Source organism: Acipenser ruthenus, chromosome 3, assembly GCF_902713425.1.
Source record: "Acipenser ruthenus chromosome 3, fAciRut3.2 maternal haplotype, whole genome shotgun sequence".
In the NCBI taxonomy this organism is placed as follows: Eukaryota; Metazoa; Chordata; class Actinopteri; order Acipenseriformes; family Acipenseridae; genus Acipenser; species Acipenser ruthenus.
Genome location: NC_081191.1, coordinates 19,131,637 through 19,147,093, shown reverse-complemented (window position 1 = coordinate 19,147,093; position 15,457 = coordinate 19,131,637). Strand labels below are relative to the sequence as shown.

Sequence of the window (15,457 nt, the reverse complement as noted above, 5' to 3'; positions counted from 1 at the left end):
TTTTATAATTAAAAAAGAAAACACAATCTTCAAATTGAAAATAAACCAAAATCAAATTATAAAATAACCTTTATCATGCCACAGTGGTATATACTATTACTTTTTTTTTTAGTTTAGTTGATATTTCAGACCATAAGAACAATTATCTATACTGTCTTTGAATCAGAAGAATATTTAAAAATTACCTGACTAATAAATTGACATCTGAGTTTAAAATAGCCAGTTTGGTAAAAGCATATCCAACTATGAATGCACATTTTGAGTCAGTGTCAGACAGTCACCTTAATTGCAGCATGCCATTCCATGTTGTTAATTTCCTGTCTTCCATGCCAGGCACCGGGCCAAACAGTCAAAGTTACCAAATTCCTCCTAATCCTGTTCCTGTTTCCCCCAATCCGAATACCTATGAATATTATTAATAAAACAAGGTGTTTATCTTGGAAATGTACTCTCAAAATGAAATAGTAAGCAAAAAAAATGTAAGGTATATGAATAATTAACACACAAATGTAGAGTAAACAAAGAAAGTATAACAAGAAAAATGTACTTGAATTTTGTTTTGTTTTGTTTGTTTTGTTTTTTACCATCACCAGCAGTAAAATAGATAATATTGTCTTCAATATTGAGTCCATGAGTTCCAAAGACACCTATAGCAGGTGAGAAGCCATGATGGAACGCACAGCCTTTTACATAGGACAAATCATCATTCTCTGGAATCTGGAAAAAAGAATGACATATTGAACTTTTACCATTAGCTGTCAGATATGTTTTATCTGCATTTGTTAAATATAAAAATGTGATATACAAGAAACTGCATATTACAAATTAACATCTTTAGATTTAACATTTGACAAACAACATCCTAACCTAATAGACTAATAAAGATGTATTTAGTAGGTCACATTTAATATTTAAGTAAATTAGTTATTTACCAATAATATTTTGAAAATATCCCTATAAAAATACCTATTTGTTGCAAGAAATACAACATTTTCTGAGAACGTGTGAACTTGCAGTGTTTGTAATAATGTTTTTAAATAGTGATTGGAATAAGCAGTAATTATGGTTTTGCAATTGAGAACAACTGTAATACAGTGTTTATGAAGTAGACTTTGTTAAAGGTGTTGCACAAACCTCTCCCAGATTTGTGAAAGCCACTGAATATCTTGGATCATTGTAATCACTATAGCCAAATTGGCCACTGTGATAGAATTCAACATCCTTGATTCTGGCAATTCCTTGGGGATGGGGGGATGGGGGGATGGGGGGATGGGGGGACGGGGGGAGGAGGGAGGGCAAAAAAAAAAAAAAAGAATGCAATTAGTTATACTTTGTTAATTTGGAAAAGCATGTTGTCCGGAATAGTCCTAATAGAGAATGAATTACAGTTGAATAACAATACAGATTGCTAAATTAATAAAACAGATGCCATTAAAGGTATCTGTTAACCCTCCCTTACCATTTTATGATGTTTGAAATCATTCACATTTTGTTGCTTTAATAAAAAAAATAGAACTTACATTTTTTTATTTATTTTTTTGTATCTACTCAGGTCTTGAAATATAATGTGCTATTGTGACTTTTCAACGTTTAAGTGGCATTTAGAACCAAACCGTATGTCCTTTTATCCCAATGTACATAATGTTTTAAATATACATGGATCACTAGAACAAGACAGATTCAAATACTATGCATAGTGCTAAGTAATCCTAATTAAAAAGGGCCTGACAGAGAGTGGTGTTAATAGTAAGGTGAGGTTAATATGGAGCTCAGAATTTACAGTAAGAAAAAGTATCATCATTTTATCATCTTTTTTAACATACAGATCTAGATTGCTGAAAGAGTTCAACACACCTCTGTACTCAGTGTCATCATTTGTCCAGATTGAGCCAACTAGAACTCGGGCTCCAAAAGACTCTGTATACCAGTCTGGATAATCTTCACCAATTATTTTGATATTCCTAGTCAGAAGACCCACGTCACCGGCCAGTGTGTAACTCTGGTCTGTAGCAGGTACACCATAAGTCTCGCCTGAAAAATAAATTAAGAATGTATACTGCATTCCTGTTACTATAGTGCACCTGATACATTAGAATATGTTTCATCTCTTAAAAGTTAATTGAGTATAACAGTAGTGCTTATATAATCTTAGTTAATAAAAACTGTAACACAAATTGCTGAAATGAAGTTAAATTATACATAACAAAATAAAAACATTCCAGCAATGTTCATGCTATAAATCCAATCTCTCCTCAGCATCATTACTACTGGTTTATTTTTAGATGCTGTACATCTTCCTTTTCTACCCATATAATGACTAATAATGTATGTTTTAACTATCTCACCAATGTGTGAATAGGTGAGAGATGCATTCAGGGTCAAGATTAATCCATCTTTTGAAATCATTCTGATCTTTCTTGTTTCTGTCTGCCAGGAGTCATAGCTGGTTGTAGTTATCACAATATCATCTCCCTCCTAATGACAGAACATGAAACACAGTTTTATTTTTGACCCTTGTTAACATGGTTTCAATTTAAATCAACTTGTACTCATCAATTAGCGAGTAAATTCATTAAGCATTAACCTCTAGTTTAGCGGTCATTCCCTGCTAGATGATCGAGCGCACAGACGGTTAGTTGGCCCCAGGCGAAGGGGGTGGCACTTCATGAAATACAAGGTCAATTATCTAGCGTGGGCAATGTGGAAGGTATTAATGCTTTTTTAAACCAAACAAGTATTTTTGTGTATGAAGAAATTAAGATGTGTTTTAAGGTTACTGGACAGGATAGTTTCAAGATTATAGAGACTTATGGGCATCTACATATGGCATAATGACAACTTTGCTCAACCGGATTGCCTGAGTTGACCACTTTACTCAGAAACATCATGCCACAAGTATGTTCATAATTGATGTTTAGGTACAAGTACATTGAAATATATTTTTTCGCGTACATCTTTTTGAACTTTTTTGTATTGTTGGTAAAATAACAGTTTGTGTATAAGGTCAACATTAATGTAGAACCCATATTTCTGTTATGATTAGTTCTTAGCAGTACTCATTTATTTAAAATAAACTTATTTAATTGTGTATTAATATACAGTCACCTCCAAAATTATTGGCACCCTAGATAAAGATTAGCAAAAAAGACTGTATAAAATAAATAATACCAGTACTGAGCTATATTGTAATTTTCCAACATGTGGAATATATTTGACTTTATTAATGATTCAATGGAATTAACCAAAATTACAAATTTCTCAAATTATAAATTTATTTACAAAAAAAATGAAGTGTCACATTTATTGGCACCCTTGTTTTCAGTACTTTGTGCACCCTCCCCTTGCAAGGATAACGGCACTGAGTCTTTTTCTATAATGTTTAATGAGATTGGAGAACACATTGGGAGGGATCTTAGACCATTCCTCCATACAGAATCTTTCCAGATCCTTGATATCCTTTGGTCTGTGCTTATGGACTGCCCTCTTCAAGTGAAACCACAGGTTTTCAATAGGGTTCAAATGTATAAAGTCATTTCTTGTTAGTTTTAAAATATGTATTTATTTTTACTTTAAATATTGGGGCAAGTTTTGCACTTGCTTCGGATAAGATACATTATTTCATATCTTCAAGGTCAGACTGACGGGGACAGGGAGAGTAATAAGCAAAAATATTTTAACTGCCTTACGATTTCAGGTACGTGCCTTTAAAGTAAGATGACTGGCTACGAAAGGACTGTGGCTCTATTGTCGTTTTTTTCTTGACTTGAAAAACATCTTAAACGGTGCAAGCAAATTCCTACTTGGTTTGATCAAATAAGTAACAAGCTTCAAAATGAAAGCTGTAAATGTATTTCAATAAAGAACAATGACACGTTTTGAATGAAAAAAAAAACATTATAGCCTACTACACGAAAGTAAAAACGGGTTTCTGTTATTTTGAAATACCACTGCTTCAAATTATTACTAGTGCTTAATAACAGTAACAACATTTTATTTAAAGTTGGTGTTGAACTTAAACTTGTTGTAAATAGTGCAGTGCGGACTATGGGTCAAACCAATGTTCGTGTAGGGTGCGTTTTATTGTGTTATTTATTTATTTATTTTTTCAATCAATGTCGGACCTCTGGCGTCTTCTGAATGATTGTCCGTTTCTTTTTTTTTTTTGTAATACATTTTAAACTATTTAAATGCAAAACCATAACAAAACATAGAATAATAATGTGTATATACACAGAGCAAAAGAAGTAGAGGGGCAAAAATATATATATAGTTTCCCTCCACTGTGTGCCCCATGGTTTAGGCATCTATGGTCTCAATCAAGTTACAGTTCAACAGGAGAAAAAAAAAAAACCCTCTAAAATTACACTGGAAAATATTTTATAGTTTAACACAAGAAAAATATAAATATATTTTTGGCATTTCTACATGAATCATAGGAATTTACCTGGGAAAGGTAATTTGACAGAATTCTGCCTATAGAAGGAAAACTTTCAACCATGAATATAGAACATCCATACACAGGCTTAAATCACAACAAATCAAATAATGCATCATTTTCATTACTGAAAAAGTACTTCAATCAAATAAAGACACTTGTACCTTCCAGTCAACCGCATCCACTAGAGATAGGTTGGTAGACCCCACTGAGGCTGTTGAAGCTAGTTTAGTCCGGTATATAGAGTGAGGCATCCCATGAAGTTCCAATGTTCCAAAGACACCTAGAAAAATTACCAATACAAATTCATTTCTTCTAAAATATTGTTTTGCAATGCTGATGCTTAGAGAGGTTTACAGTAAAAAAAAATGCTTTTGCCTGGCTTTTTCTGCTTCTACTGAAATAAATATGATTGTATTTGTATGTATGTAATATGAATGTATTTTTAGTTGATCTTATTATTACATGTTTCAATTTTAAAGATGGCCTTACATTTCTAAATACTGCCAGCCTTAAACTGAATCCACCACTTACAGTATTAGGATTTTCTGTAGTTTAGATTATTATTATTATTATTATTATTATTATTATTATTATTATTATTATTATTATTATTATTTATTTATTTCTTTCTTAGCAGACGTCCTTACCCAGGGTGACTTACAGTTGTATACAAAAACTACATATCAAGAATTACAGTACAATTAAGAGCATGAAACAAAATACAATGACTTCAGTCCTAATAAGAGCAAATACAAAACACAGTATGATTTGATATCGGGGCAGTTCAAGAGCAGATAACAGTGTTGATAGTTACATCAGGGTTAGATACGAGTGCAGGTGAAAGTGCAGCATTAAATAGATTCACAGAGTTTGAATACTAAGAGACAGTCACTTACCTAAAACCTTTGCTCCCTGGTTAGGTTGATCCAGCAAAGGCCACTCTATTGTTTTATGAGTCCCCCTCAAAACAATGTCTAGTTCACCTTTAAAGGGATTGTCAGGCTGTCCTGCAATTAGTTTACCACCCTATATTGGAAAATAAACCATGGTCTTCATTAGTAAGTAGTTCAACTGGAATGATTAATACAGGTGATGCACTGGGGGGCCAGTTATACATGTTAATTTATGAATCTAATGGTACATCCAGAATACATTCCAAAAGTTGTATAGATTTACTTTACAAAATACACAGTCACCACAGAGTACAAACATAAGAACATAAGAACATAAGAAAGTTTACAAACGAGAGAAGGCCATTCAGACCATCTTGCTCGTTTGGTTGTTAGTAGCTTATTGATCCCAGAATCTCATCAAGCAACTTCTTGAAGGATCCCAGGGTGTCAGCTTCAACAGCATTACTGGGGAGTTGGTTCCAGACCCTCGCAATTCTCTGTGTAAAAAAGTGCCTCCTATTTTCTGTTCTGAATGCCCTTTTATCTAATCTCCATTTGTGACCCCTGGTCCTTGTTTCTTATTTCAGGTCAAAGAAGTCCCCTGTCTATACCTTTTAGGATTTTAAATGTTTGAATCAGATCGCTGCGTAGTCTTCTTTGTTCAAGACTGAAACATCAAGGAACAGCTTACTTGTCAACTAATGTTATCATTTTTGCTGTTAAATAGTGTAATACCTCATATAATATGTGCACTCATTTCAGATGTATTGCAATTATCAAATAACAATATTTAAAATAGAGTATATCAAGACTGTGCTGTAAATGACATGGCAAACAGTCAACACATGTGAGAGGAGAAGGGACATTGTTAACATCAATGCAGTATACACACTTAGCAAACTTGTATCTTTCTATTAATTTATTATACCAGTATGCACAACACTGTTTATCCTCAGTACTTTCTTTACCTGTATTGATATATAGGTGGCTTTCATTACTATCTTCCCAGTTGCATTGCTTTCAGGAAATGACCTGCTGTAGATTTCGCTGTCCACTTCCAATACTCCATGAATAGTAAGTTTATTCAAAGGAGGGGTGTCTATGTCCAGAATCACCCAATATTCTGTAGATAAATAACAATTTGGTTATATCTTCCTTGTAAAGTACATTTTAATAGTGATTGGCAAGTTATCGCAGTTTAAAGCTTTTTATTTTCACTTACAGCTTAATTAACCAAAGTTAAATAAGGAGGACATGCACTTTTTTTTATAAATTCAAATTATTTTGTGTTTTATCTGTATACTGTTTTTGGCTGAATTGTATACAGCTAAAGTGAAACCAGCAAATCCAAAAAAAGTGTTGCTAGTTGAGCCCCACCTATCTTAGTAAGTTTGAATGGACCCAACGTTATTAGAATCTCTTATGATTCAATGTATAATTAACAAGCTTTACCTGTTTTATACTCTCTAGAGAAGCTTCCATGGAAATCAGATAGTTATTATTACCTGCTGGAATAACCACATCAGATTCTTTTGTTGGGACAGCGTAATTGTTTTCTGCAGAAGATTTCCAGAAAGAGTCATTGGACCACAAACTAAAGAAAACAAAGATGGAACATGTTCTTTTTATAAAATTGCTATTTTTGAATAGTAAAGAATTTGGTTTTGTAAAGTATGTGTCCGTTTAGTTTACTTTTTAATAAACATAATAATATAAAAGTAAATCTTGAATGATCTATTATCATTGTTAACTTTTGTTAATTAAAATACAGTAGAACTGCTTTTATCCGAACAAGTTGATGGGCATTTCGATAAAGGGGGCTTAATGGCCATTAGAGTTGATATTGGTGGAACACCTTGGGGGAGACTCCGCCAGGTCGAATATGAGGTACTGTTTGGATAAAGGGGGTTGGTATATTGGGGGTTACTGTATGACATACACAAAATGTGCAGGCTTCTTGTTTGGTGGTAACGGGATGTCTGGTCCCAACGGGATGTCTGGTCCCAATGGGATGTATGATGGAACTGACGGGTTACAGTTAAAGAAGCAGGTGTAAACTTTAAACTCCACATTCTCATCAGACATGGAAGGATCCACGCTCGCTTCCCTGTGTCTGCTCATGCTGGTGTTTCCAGACACTGTAACACAAAATGCAAATACAGTCTCAAGTATCCTGCATTACATTTCAAGAGATAAGAAAAACAAACCTGCATCAGGATTGGGCAGTCATGATAGGGGTGTTAGATTGTGTTTAAACTTTTACATATTTAGATTTTTTTTTTTTTTTTTTTTACCAGTCAAGAAACCCATCATAACAATTCTGATTACTTAACATTAATTTGAATAAGACCACAACATGTGTGGGTATGTAGAAAATACTTTGGGTAATTGATAGGGTTATTAAGAGATTAATAGGGTTTCACATACCTATGTAACTCAAGGTTGTTGTATTGGCCTGGACATACCAGTCACCATTCACATTTTTATCCCAGCTCAAAGGCTCTGCAGACTTATTACGTGTGTCAATTATTCTGAACATCTCTGCGTGTTGAGTGAAATTGTGCGAAATAATGACATAATCTTCTTGCTGTAAGACAAAAAATACATAAATCAAACAACTTTTTACATCATGCATAATGTGCTATTAAAGCAATCCATAAACATTCAATCATAAAACTATACACAATACAACCTACAGTTTTACAATCCCAGTTTTACAATACAATTGTTCTTCACACAAAAAGGTTATTCTAAGTATGATTATTTGAGGAAACTTGCTGATGCGTTCTAACTTTTTCATCACTCAGTATCAGATTACCTTAAATCCATAGAATGTGGCACTGTAAGCGATATTGGTGATTTGATCAGCATTCTCAAAATACCAGTTAAACATATTTGCATCTGGAATCAGCGCCATCCAGCCAGGGGCGTGGGTCAGCCTGTTATTTAAGTAAGGAATGATACTGGTACCTACATTGTAAAAACAAAGATGAAAGTCTTGGAGTACCATGCAATTTGTGTTGCACACTTATTTTCAGAAGCCTAAAACATTTTTTTTAAACGTAAAGACTGTAATGCTAAAGACAGAACTCTTAAAACAAGAAGAGTTAGCCTTGCATCACAGTCAAAGACATTCAAAGAGCAAGGCACAGCATTGATTGATGTAGTATAAAATGTAACATGGAATGATTAGACTGTTTGGCCCAGGATCTTACCTTCAGGAACAGCAGGAGACGTCCTTAATTGAGGTCATCCAAGGTCAGATAACTACCGACCCCCAGCAGGGAGATACATTGGGGAGGCAGTAGAGAAAGACTTCAAAACATTATGCTTGGTCTTTGTAAGATTGGTTAGCCAATCATATTAGCGCAATCTCGCCCCTAGAATTGCGGAAATCCTCTAATTTGAAGTCATGCTAACTCATGTACTGCACTGGCTGCTGTAGCTCTTCTGGCCTAAAGGTAAAATAATATTATCTTACCGTGCAAGTCTGTCAGAATGACATTCTTTCCTTTGAGAGAGGCAGGTGAAGGATTGTTGAAAGCAAGGCGGTGGAACTTGACTGTGGGGTCACAAACTGAACCTGGGAACCCCACACTCCAGTCAGCTTCCTGAGAGCAGTGGGACGGGTCCAGTAGGGAGCTTTTAGGTACCACCTTATAGTTAGCAATACCTAAGGACCAGTATAATTGAGTACAGTATTACATTTGATGCTTGAAACCAAGATGGATATCAAAGAATAACCTTTATAAGTATCAATAAATGAATGAACCCCCCAGGTTGTAACCTTGAACATTTAGTGCCTATGGAAAAACCTTAAATAAAGTTTGTATAATTATTTTTCTATCAATGAACTCTACCACTTAACTCAACCTATACAACTCGTTGTACACAAAAATGTCAATAGATGACAAGTATAGGCAAATACAGTAATTAGAATTTTATATATATATATATATATATATATATATATATATATATATATATATATATATATGGGCAGCAGTCTGGAGTAGTGGTTGACCAGAGGGTTGTGGGTTCAATCCCTGGTGGGTGACACTGCTGCTGTACCCTTGAGCAAGGTACTTTACCTAGATTGCTCCAGTAAAAACCCAACTGTATAAATGGGTAATTTTATGTAAAAACAATGTGTAAAAAAGAATGTAATTGTATGTAAAAATAATGTGATATCTTGTAACAATTGTAAGTCGCCCTGGATAAGGAAATGTTTCCTTTTTATGAGTTTATAATACACTTTTACCTTCATATACTGTACAGCGTCAATTGAATTTCTCTATTATGTGTTTTCTTATCTAACTACTGATGTAAATCTTTGATCTCAAATATCAACTATTACATTTATAAATTCTGTCTATATACTCAAAAGTATGCTGACTTGAAAGAAAAAACACACCTTTTCTCGTCAGAGACCCATCAGAGTCAATCAAAACGACTTCATGTTCCCATCGAAAGGCAGCCTTATTGGGTGTGTTGAAATATTCTACTTCATTGAACTTGGCACCCCAGCCTCCACATCTGTCCACACATTTTCCAGCAATCGATGTCACCCCAATGGCAGCACATGAGGAATGATTAAAATTCATAAATTTAACAGATGTGACAGTCAGTCCTTCATTAAAGGGGAGAATGATACCCTTAGAAGTACAGTCAGAACTGAGTTCATCCACGTAACCGGCTATTGTGGCATTCTTAATCATGGCCCCGTTTGCTCCCCAGCCATCAACGAATGAATTAAAAACACGCTTCATTTCAATACCAGCCTTTTCATTGTTGACCATTAGGAAATTGTTAAAGTGGATTGCCCCCACATTTACCCACTCTGCTCCTTTCTCACAATTCCAGGTGGTCAGGAAGTTGAATTGTGCTGGTTCTGGGACTGTGGAGTCACAAGATCCCTTTTTCACAGGAAAGTACTCCTGAAAAATCCAGAGCCCAAACCAGCCTTGAGAATGAACTGTGTTGTTAAAGAACTCTCCCAGAGGAACACGTTGTTGGCAGATGTGGTGATTGAAGGATGGTCCGTCTGGATGATCATGCATTCTGTACCAAAACCCAAAGTGGGTTCCTCCAGCAGCTACATTGTGACGGATTATGTTGTTGGGATTGGTCACCCAGAATGCTGCAGGTGTGACGTCATCATTCAAAAGGCTGGTACTCTGGCGCACAAAGACAGCCAGATTGTACTGGAGAATGTTGCCTGTCTCAATCCCATCCTCGATGAAGAAGGCCCCACCCATGATGTCATAGATAACATTTTTCTCCACCAAAAGATTGTGAGTGTTATGGATAGTGACAGCTCTGTTGTAGGTTTGATGGATTCCGCACCCTCTGACATAAGATTTAAACTTCAAATCTCCCATAAGATGCCAATGTATTGGATATCGCCCCAGCCTAAAGGCCTGTCCAGCATGGACTACCTACAGATAAGGGAGAAAAAAAAATAAATGAATAAGGTTTAAGCTTTTGCTATTTTTATCGCTGAATAACTAAATATTGAATTACATACCTCAACGTATTCAATTCTTCCAATTGCCAAGCTTTCACTTGGCCTTGGGGCGTGGAACATAATACAACCACCAAACTGGTCACTTCCAATTTCTTCACCAAATTTTCCTTGGAAACAAGTCTGGGTAGCAAATTCACCTAAAATAAATGTATTAGTGCATGCAGCTTTATAAAAGTAGTACTATTTTGATACTTACATATATAGAGTAGTCAATATTATGAATAATGCAGTGGGCACTTTTTTACACAATTCAATCTACCTGTGTTAAATTCATCAGGGCAGGCCTCTATTTTGTCATTCCATTCAATATTGGTTGACCCTCTGACAACAATATTCCGAGTAAGAAGTCCAACTTCAGCTCTTGCTTCAAATACTGTCCCATCGGGCAAGGTGATAGAAACCCCTAAATGTTGGTATTTCAGCGGTTCTGCTAGGGTCAGGGTCTTTCCATCAACTGATACAGACTCAATTTTCATTAATTCATTTTCCTTTTGACTATGCCTAAAAAACAGCAAGTAATCTGTTAAACAACAAATACTGTACTGTATTCACATGAATTTATTATGTACATATAAAACAGATACAAACTAAATGAAAGGCAAACACTTTACAGTGTCAAGAAGCTAACATTGTTATAGTGAACTCAAATGTTGAAAAAGCTTTCTTTTCTTTAAAATGACACAAATACACGTCACATACCTGTCTCCAGTTGATGCTATAACAATTTCATCTCTTGCTTTCCATGTCACAGCTTGCTGTAAAACCAGTGTGGAAGAACCTTTGTCTGCTGTCTTAGCCAAACGGGTCCAAGTTACAGGAACAGGCATGCCTGTGAAACAAATATAAAACTAAGCACACCTCGATATGTTTTATGTAATGTAAACTAAAAAAAAAAAAAAAACTTTACTATATTAATTTAACCAGAATAAGAACAGTTTAAGGGATACCTGATGCCACTGAATTTGACTTATATTTAATTTATATTATGTGTGTTCTGTTTGACTCTCCATTGTTGTTTCTGATTACATCATTATTTGCTAACTATTCCAGCATAGACTGTTTCTGAAAAGACTCCTCAAGGCATACTGTGAGTTATCATGTGGGGAAGCATTAGGCTTCAGTGAACAGTGCAACCCTGACATTCTTCCTCATTTCCACACAACAGCAAATAATACAGAACTCAAGTGATAGGAATGTAAACAGATAAGAAATTAGGTTTTATTTTTTGTGGTATCCCCCCTCATCTAAGGAATTCTTGTCATTTACAAAGTGATACCAGGCAAAGCGAAATCATAATCATTCAAAAATGTTTACTTTCAAAGTTACTGTAATACAAACATCAGCTATATGTTAATTCTGAACTAAGGATCAGTTTTTACTAAAGCTTTTTGGCATTACGTTGTTAACATCTTTTTAAAGTTTTATACAATTATTCATAACACTTTTCCAGGACTTTACCATGGAGATCTAGGATTCCTTCTCGGACTGCCAGAGTCTTAGCTCCATACACTGGAAGTTCAATTGAACGAAGATGCCCATGCAGTGTAATAATTGCTTTGTGCTGGAATGGTGCATCTTCAGTTCCAATCTGCAGGGGAAGCAGTATGTATGTTATCAATATTCTCTAATTGTTTGTAAAACATGTATTCACGTTACAAAGTACATCTCTTGACTTATCTATTTTTATAAGATACAGTATTCTGGGCATAATGTACTTAACTTTATTTTCACAGTTAATACCTGATGTGCTCTTCTGTCAGCTACCCCAGATATATTGATGATTAAACTTGGCAAGGCCAGCTGATATTTTGTAATGTGATAAGACTGGTCTATATATCAAATGATTTTATTGGGGCTCTATTTGATTTCATAGATTCCTGAAACCTGAAAAGCAATGCTCAACAGCATTGCTAACACATCATTATAAGCTTCTATACATCACCTGTTCTTCTCAGTTTGATCTCTACATTGATCCTAATTATGAGGCAACAATTATTTGTTTCTTTAATTATAATTGTTGGCACATCAGAAATGGACAACAGGTCTAAATTGCAGAAAGAAGCATCTTTGCTGGAATGGATTCACAGAACTAAAAAAAACATTTATGTAAATATACCTGAAGAACTCCACCATCTGTAATCAGGATATTTTCTGATTGCAATTCAATGTCAGCTTCATCAAACACAAGGGTTCCACCTAAACACCATTGAAACAACTCAATCAAATGCCATACATACTGGTATACCATTGAAAAATAAATTACATTTTACAAGTGTAAACAAGTTGGTTCGTAAAATGTACTTTTAATCATTACTTCATGGATCAAGGGACAGCTTTGATGGATCTACAATATTTACGTATAATACAATAACTAGAGTTTGACCCTTCGGTGATTGTGCTCTCTAACATCATTTGGAGGTCAGGAGGAGAGTTGAACAGAAAACACAGACAGTTGTTTAATTCCCAGTAGAATATTACCACAAGACTGCAATCAGAAAGTCACAAAACATTATTTCAGTTTATCATGTTCTCTCTACAACTAAGCTAACATATAGAAGAATATATTTTAATTATTCATTTTTCCAAATTGCAAAAACACAGGTAAAATAAGGATACTGTGATTGAATTAATTTGGGCTACCTTGAATAAGAAGCATCTTTAACACAGGGGTGCTTGTGTCCAGCAAGATTGTCTGCCCCTTGGTTACTACAGCAAAAGATCCTTGTTCAGGAGGGGATTCCCCACCCCATGTGTATTTAGAGGACCAGACATCAATGTAAAAGAAATCAGCATTGTCCTGCACAAATCAACAAACACTGATTCAACTGATTTGTAATTAACTCTACATTAACTACATATTTAATATTATGACAAATATTTCTGAATTTCTGAAAATCAATGCACTCAGCAACAATTATATTTATCTATGTTATACTCTAGGGAAGGTCATGATGGTGTTATACCTATCACAGGGTATATCACAAAGATTATTCTGTACACACTTAATTTATGATTGGATAAAAAAAAAAAAACACTAAATCCTCACCAGTTTAGCAATGCCATTTGTCCCAATGTATACTTTAACTTTGGTTTGCTCTGAATGAAGATGCTGATCTGTGATACAGATTATTTGTGTGCTGCTTGCAGACTCAATTTCACACGGTGTTCGTCCTATAGTGATCTTGATGTCATTCATGTTAGAACTGGTGGAAAAATTATTATATGTTATTAAAAGGATATCATAGCTTTAATTGCTTATCGTCAGAGTGAGAGAAGCAAATTGCTCTGTGATAGATTTTTTTTTTTCTCATGTACATACTGTATAAATTGGAAAGCAGATTACACTGCATCCCTAACTAATGTGGAAGACACAAGTTGCATACAAATAACATTAAAGTAATCTTCAATTAGACTTTTTGCATGTGGAAATCTATTTCATCTGCACTACTTGTTTTTAAATAATTTACAAAAACCATAATGCCATCCACATTGACTTAGATTTTTAAACCAGTGGTTTGCAAATTGGGGTCGAGACAGGGGAACATCAGGAGATCTCCGAAACTTATCTTCTCAACTAAGAAAGACATGCTCAAACAACATATTCTTTCCAATAGCAACAAAAAAATCAATCAACGAATTAAAGAACAAAACTATTTTACATAACTGGGAAAGATTACCTGAAACCAGACCCTGAAATGGTAAGTTTGGTGCCTCCTGCTGTGCCTCCTCTCCTTGGAGACACGTCAGTTATTACATGGGTCAGGGAAGACTTGTAGGAGAAGATATTTGATAGTGTCTCGTTTTCATTGCCATTGGAAACAAGAACATCACAATCCTGTTGTGGGCCTGTACCTATTATTCAGCAACAAATGTATTGTGAAATTGTTAGGTATTGCATGTATAGCTTCTACATGGCATTGTATTTAGTTAACTGATGGTGTGATTGAATAACAATGAAGATGACTTAGAATAACTTACCATTAGAATAACTTACACATAGAATAACTTACCATTAGAAGATGGCACCTCACATATGAGGCTGATGGAGGTAGAATTATGCCGGTCTACATTACATTCACTATCACACACAAACACTCTGGAACTTTGCTGGTCAAATCCAGCTCCTTCTAGTGTTAGAATGGCACCTCCGCCAAAGCTTCCTAAATACAAAAATATATATCTCAAAACAAATGAATAAGACTACTAAAAGTAATGACATAAACAAGCATTACCTTTCATTTCTAGCTGTGGGTAATAATTTACCTTCTTTTGGAGTGACTGCTACAAGCGACATCTCATACTTGAAAGAAGCACTTGAATCAGCATATCCCTTAACAGCATTATGGAGCACTACGGGAAAGGTGCCTCCTGCATGGTTTCCCACAGAACATACAATCTGTGTATTACTGACTGTTGCCAGTGTACATTTCACATTATCTATATCCACTGAAGTATCTTCTAAAATGGATCCAAATCCAGACCCAGTAATGGTAATATTTGTTCCACTTAAACCTGCAAGATGACAAAGTAATGAGACATTTAAAATGAAAATTCAGAAAACACAGAAACGGGTGGAATGCAGGATGAGCCCTATAGCCT

The 15,457-nt window shown here is 34.9% G+C and overlaps 1 protein-coding gene across 1 annotated transcript in view; it reads right to left on the bottom strand.

The window, feature by feature from the left end:
• The window catches only part of pkhd1l1.1 (PKHD1 like 1, tandem duplicate 1), a 65,938-nt gene that overhangs the window by 13,673 nt on the left and 36,808 nt on the right, over positions 1-15,457 (bottom strand). Inside the window, exons 40-63 of the mRNA XM_059012700.1 lie at positions 15,122-15,370; positions 14,869-15,018; positions 14,536-14,710; positions 13,905-14,061; positions 13,499-13,655; positions 12,975-13,054; positions 12,317-12,446; positions 11,558-11,687; positions 11,118-11,359; positions 10,859-10,995; positions 9,746-10,769; positions 8,813-9,004; positions 8,150-8,301; positions 7,759-7,918; positions 7,271-7,469; positions 6,837-6,925; positions 6,300-6,454; positions 5,335-5,464; positions 4,600-4,718; positions 2,346-2,475; positions 1,855-2,031; positions 1,135-1,238; positions 585-717; positions 282-403 (exon numbers count right to left, since the gene is read on the bottom strand). Of these exons, the coding sequence (XP_058868683.1) occupies positions 282-403; positions 585-717; positions 1,135-1,238; positions 1,855-2,031; positions 2,346-2,475; positions 4,600-4,718; positions 5,335-5,464; positions 6,300-6,454; positions 6,837-6,925; positions 7,271-7,469; positions 7,759-7,918; positions 8,150-8,301; positions 8,813-9,004; positions 9,746-10,769; positions 10,859-10,995; positions 11,118-11,359; positions 11,558-11,687; positions 12,317-12,446; positions 12,975-13,054; positions 13,499-13,655; positions 13,905-14,061; positions 14,536-14,710; positions 14,869-15,018; positions 15,122-15,370 (4,493 nt within the window). The remainder of the gene's footprint in view (positions 1-281; positions 404-584; positions 718-1,134; positions 1,239-1,854; positions 2,032-2,345; positions 2,476-4,599; positions 4,719-5,334; positions 5,465-6,299; positions 6,455-6,836; positions 6,926-7,270; positions 7,470-7,758; positions 7,919-8,149; positions 8,302-8,812; positions 9,005-9,745; positions 10,770-10,858; positions 10,996-11,117; positions 11,360-11,557; positions 11,688-12,316; positions 12,447-12,974; positions 13,055-13,498; positions 13,656-13,904; positions 14,062-14,535; positions 14,711-14,868; positions 15,019-15,121; positions 15,371-15,457) is intronic.